At 32.8% G+C, this 6172-nt stretch overlaps 1 protein-coding gene across 1 annotated transcript in view; it reads right to left on the bottom strand.

The window, feature by feature from the left end:
• Positions 1-664: 664 nt before the first annotated feature.
• Positions 665-6172, bottom strand: part of LOC111640522 (nodal modulator 1-like) — a 34834-nt gene continuing 29326 nt past the window's right edge. Inside the window, exon 7 of the mRNA XM_023386542.1 lies at positions 665-1223. Within this exon, the coding sequence (XP_023242310.1) occupies positions 780-1223 (444 nt within the window). The 3' untranslated portion in view covers positions 665-779. The remainder of the gene's footprint in view (positions 1224-6172) is intronic.

Here is a 6172-nt window from a genome sequence, read left to right as displayed (position 1 = left end):
AATGTTCATTTGTGTAAATGCCACTGGATTGTCATTCAAAATCACCAGAAGCAGAACTTCATGAATTTTTAAAAATTTGCAGAAAGTCCATTTGCATGGCATCAAGAGATGATAAGTAGACAAATGGTGAACAGCTAGACGAAAGGCTGATAGGCTTTTTTTCCAATTCTTTGTCGTCGAAATTAACATTGTTGCCATTAGTTTAAAGCTATAAAAAATGCTGCACTATAAAGTTTTTAATCACTAAATATGTGCTTATGTGTAAGTACAAACTTTCCTACATTTTCTAAAAAAATATTCAACTCTATATTAAAATAAATAGATGATATCAGTTTATGCATTTTTATGCAGAACTTTAAAAATAAATTTCAAGTTCTCTTATACATATTATGCTTGCAGTAATGACTTTAGCAAATTATTGCACATTAACTGATCCCTGTGCATATTATAATCACACTACAGTAAATAAACACTAAGCAAAGTATATGAATCTAATCTTTTATAGATATCAATAAGAAATCCATTCTATGCTAGAAACTTTTATATTTTGTGTGATTGTTTGATTACAGTTGCAATTCAATCCAAAAATTGAGGCCAAGTTTCAATTTTTACTCGTTAAGATATGATTGAAAATATTTTCAGAAGTTAAAATTGTTTAAACTGGTTCCAACAAATGGTAGTATTTATTCACTTTCAAACTGTACAAAAATACTACGACGCACGACATAACTTACGGTTTTATCGAGACAAGTCTCTAAAATGTCCATCCGAATGGCAGTTCACTGGGCCTTGCGGGGTTTCGTCTTGCGCCTTCCGCCTGCCGGTTCTGCAGCGGTTCCCTCGCCAGAGGCCACTGTCCTGGCGGGATTTATTAACGTCTGAAATATCTGTCCCACCACTGGCAAGATTTTGTTGTAATTGTAAAGAAGCGAGATGACCACGAGAGTCAGGGGAAGGGCCAGCAGGGAACCCTGTGTCATTTCCTGCTCTGCAGCCTGGGGTAGAGGTCTGAAGTGGAGGGTGAAGTGACGGTAGGATTGGTTGGCCGGAAAGACGACCGAGGTGGAGTCGGGCTGTGCCGAGGCACCGGGCAGTGAAGTGTCCAGTCTCAGCATGTACGTCCTATTGTCCAACGGCAGGGGAGGAAGCTGAAAGAAGCTGTTCTGTCCCAACGTGATGGTGTGTACTGCCTGGTCTAGAGCATCTCCTCCAAACAAACGAACCTAATTATAATGAAATGAAATATTCTGTCCGATCAATTTGGAAAGAAAAGTCTGTTTGTAGTTTAACAATACAAGTACCTGTTTTTTTACAGGCACTTGTATTGTAAAAAATTCAAACTGCTAACCTTCGAAAATATTTGGACAATTTCCCAAAGGTCGACATTTGAATCCATTTTGGCAAACTTCTGTTAAGATTACTGATAATTGAAAAATTTATTGGGTTGTTCGGAAAGTAAGTTCGTTTTTTTCCACGGAAAAAAACGCAATATTCTTATGATAAATAAATATTTTATTGAATTATATGTTGACCATTTTGGTCAAATACCTGTTGTCATCGTTTCTGGTAGTAGCACGATTTTACATTCATAAAAGTTTTGATTGTTGCTTACAAAAAACCGATCCAAGTGATTTTTGACATTGTCATTTCAAGTAAATGTCTTACAGTTAAAAAAAACTGTACAGACCGGAACAAGTAATAATCTGAGTGTGCTCGATCTGGCGAATATGGTTGGAGTGATAGCATATCCCATCTAAGTTATAACAGTTTCTGATGAGTTAGCAAACTTGTGTGAAATTTGACATTATTGTAGTAAAACACTACAGCTGTTTTTTTTATCAATTCTGACTGGCTTTTTCTGTTTGATGATATTACACAATTTGTTTACTCGAATGCAGTACACTTTCGAATCAATTGTTAAATTGTCTGGTAAAAGCTCCAAAAAAAATTTCCTTAATATCCCACCAAATAGAGCATTTCTCTTTAAGAACTCGTGGAATTCATATATCGAGCTTTGAAACGAAACCAATTTGTTTCAAGTACNACCTAACTAACATGGAGGTATAGTTCTGTACATAAACAAATATCTGATTTACGAGGTTGTACCTGACTTGACATTTACTAAAGAGTACTGTACATAGATTTCATGGCAATATCTGTCAACTTCATCTCCACTGTGGCTATTTACCGTTTTCTGGCTTCAAACTAGTTTATTTTTTATCTAGTAAATTTTATAATTCATTTTTATTGATTTTTCCGTCCAATGGCAGGATTATCATCAACCAAATCAAAGACAAGTCTGCCCAAGAGGGACCACCATTTGTGTTCCAGACTATACACATACACATTCATGGCGACAGGCCTTCCTTTTTAGGCTTCATGCTGCCAGAAGTAAAAAAGCCCTTTAAAAAAAACACAAACAGGAATCAATGACACGCAGACATATTACTTTCCATCCATCTGGCCAATGGGGTAGTTCTGCTTTATATCTTTTAGAACAGGTGCTAAAAAATGTAGATTTTGAAGCTGCCCCCTGGCGACGGTACATTTAAAATTTCTTTGTTGATTTTTCTGTCTGATGCGTGCCACCGATTCCTTTTTGTGTTTTTTTAAATGAATTTTTTACCTCTGGCACCATGAAGCCTAAAAAGGAAGGCATGTTGCCATGAATGTGTATGTGTGTAGTCAGGAATGCAAAATAAATGGTGGTCCCTCTTAGGCAGACTTGTCTTCAATTTGATTAATAATATTGAAATGAATTATAAATCTAAGGAACTATAAATTTTTTATCATCAACAATTTTAATACGGATCTACTTAGTATCAGTATTAAAATTGTAGTACTTTGTACTTAGTAAAGATTCTTCTTATTGAAGAATCTTTACTAATTGTTAAACTTTTGCTTTTCTGAAAATTTATCACTCTTGGTTGATCGGAAGCAACCGACCAGATTTGATAAAGATACTCACTCCTCGATTGATTTTGAGTTAACCAATGTTGAGTCGGAATTTTTCATCCACCAAGATTTATTGTCGGATCGTACGCCTATAGTTTTCTTTCTCCCGAGGAAAGATACAGAAAATGGGTAGTAATTTGTTAAAAAGTCAGGAAAATAAATATGACTTCAATAAAACTGTTATGCAATGCTTTATCATCTTGTTTCACTTGAGATTACTTTTATTCCTCAGATCTTTCTATTGATCAATTGGCAGTTTATTTTCAGGATATCTTGCAGATTTTTATTAATAAATATCTTTCCATTACAACATTAAATAAGAAAAATAAGATAAAACGAAAGGCATTTTTGGCAAAAACCATCTTGAGCGATACAATAAAGTTAATTAGTCAGAAGTTCTTTAAACAATTAAACAAGTTTTATATCGGGAGATCAGCGTGCAAGAATACTAACAGAAGAGAGAGGGCTGACCAGGGATATTAGAAATAAAATTAGGAAAGAAGAAGATTACTACGACACACAGTTCTTTAATATACATTCTTCGATAGGGTTTTGGCAAAAGATTAAACATCTGCCTATCGATATAGTTAGAACAATATACAAATTATTCAGTTTAAGTATAATGGAAAACTTTTTCAAAATGAAGAAAAAATAAATAAGATTTTTGCTGATTACTACAGATAGATAGGAGTTTTGCCACATCAATGTTAAAAACAAATTCTTTCTCACATTCCTCTTCATGCAGTATGGTAATTCTTTCATATTGGAACTTCTCCTAAACAGATTTTTGATTATATTATGTGCAAAAGCTAATACTCTAGACATTGATTAGTTAAATATATTTATTTTAAGATAAATAGCAGACATTATTGCATCACCATTATCTTATTTAATTAATAAATTCTTTGAATGTGAGATGTTTCTGGAGAAGCTTAAACACAATCTTACAATACCAATATTTATAAACAGAGGATCTAATTGGGATATGGATAGCTATTGTCCGATTACTATCATTCAAAGAATAACTAAAATAATTGAAATGGCCTTTTATAAAAGATTTTTTGGATTTGAAAATAAATATATCTGATAACCAGTATACTGTAGCTTAAAAAGAGAGGCTTCTACAATTGATGCTCTAACTCATTGAGACTGTCAATATATTATTGACGGTTATCGATTTAACTGAGGCTTTTCATAGAGTAGATATCAAGATATTAAAACAAAAATCGTTTAAAGTCGGATTAAGTGGAATGCCATAGGAGTGGCTAATCTCCTATTTATCAAATTCTATGTACTATGTTAAGGTAAATAATTCAATATATAAACCTTTTCAAGCAAACAAAGATGTCCCACAGGAATCTACTCTGCTTTTTAAAATATTTAAATAAATGATATTATAGAAACCTTTCCCAAAAGTAATATATTGTATGCAGATGATATTGTTATAACCTATGCAGATTGGAATCCTCAAATAATTGAAAATAATTTATCTAACAATAAATTTATATTAAGTAAATACAGTGATGACAAGGTTAACGAACATAATCTGTTCCAAGACTGTTCACTATCTGAATCGTTTTGGAAGCTCCAAAAAATAAAAAATATATACTTTCTTACTACGTTTATTTATATGTAATAACTAGCTGTTACCCACGACTTCACCCGTGCAGATTTTGCAAGCAAAGCACATTTATATTCAGTATTTCAACAACCATAGTAATTGTTATATAACCCCTACCACTGGGAATGATGAGAATTGTTGACAATCAAACAAACTGTTTTCAATTTGATCAATTTTCTGGAACGTTTACAATCGTTCTATAATTGAACCAATATGCAATAACAAATTCGAATTTGAAACGATTCGAACAGTTAAAAAATTGAAATATATAAAAATATTTATAACAATNCGTTCTATAATTGAACCAATATGCAATAACAAATTCGAATTTGAAACGATTCGAACAGTTAAAAAATTGAAATATATAAAAATATTTATAACAATGTCTGAAATGTTATCAATTTAATACACCTAAGTACTCAATGAAAACTAAATGTAGTTGAAAACAAAAATCGCATCTAAAATAGTACAGTAGAAGTCATTCTTCAGGTTAATTAATTAAGCCTTAATCCTTTCCTCTTCCCCCTGGGGGAATTTCAAAAAAATCCCTTCTTAATGTGCATTTTCATGATGTACCCTAACTGTGAACAAAATTTCACCTCTAGGTTCAGCGGTTTGCTCTGAGCAATGATGAATCGGTCACTCAGTCAGGACAAATAATTTTATATATTTAGAAGATAAAAATACATATATACACAGTCTTGCATTTTTATTGGTCATGTTTTTTCTGTCTGTGGAGATTAAAGAATCTGTCCAATGTCAATTGCTTTTCTCTCTTCAGGATTTTTCGGAAGTAATTAACAGCATTGTAATTGTAGAGATCCCCAAGCCTATTAACCTCATTCTTGTTCGGATGCCATTTGGATGACTGTTGTTCTGACATCCTCCCACTTGTATTTTATAAAAAAATAAATACATATTAATTTTAATTATATGAAAATAATCGCACAATATTTTATTATAACCACATCATGTATCTTATTACAAATTTCTATACTACATGTAAAAAAATAAGATTGCTATTGCATATTCGAATATTAGTGGCGGAGTGGAATCTCTGTATTGTCAGGTTCCAAAACGCCAGATTTGCGCATGCGCTTTACAGAGCACCAACCTCACCCAGTTTAGCTGGTGGAAGCCTACGACCTTGGATTGAAGCTACACATATAACGCTTCCAATTCTATCCGGGACCGGTTCTGGGCTTTTAGCCACCCGCCCGCTAAATATTTGGCCGATTACGTGAATAACAAGTAGATTTATAACTTAACCCAACCGATAAGAATTTACTGGTATGTTTTTACGATAGTTCCATATAGTTGATGGGAGTTTAAAAAATCCATTAAAATATTTGATATATTTATTCTGCTCTCCGATTTTATATTACTCATGGATTTCGATGTTAAACCAGTGGTATTACGATTTTGTATGTCCCATCTTTAAGGGGATGTAGAAAAAAACGTGTACAATTCTTGTATAATGTTAAAAAATTAACCGTTACTTCGACAGCGTCATTTACAACTAAATTTAATGAACGAGAGAGATGCATGTGGTACAGAAAAGGCTCTAGAATTTATTTTCCTTAAATTTACGATTTA

This window comes from Centruroides sculpturatus, unplaced genomic scaffold (genome assembly GCF_000671375.1).
Source record: "Centruroides sculpturatus isolate CEXI.00-Female unplaced genomic scaffold, Cexi_2.0 scaffold1396, whole genome shotgun sequence".
Taxonomy (NCBI): Eukaryota; Metazoa; Arthropoda; class Arachnida; order Scorpiones; family Buthidae; genus Centruroides; species Centruroides sculpturatus.
The sequence above is the reverse complement of the archived record's forward strand: the minus strand, read 5'-3'. Positions and strand labels throughout refer to the sequence as shown.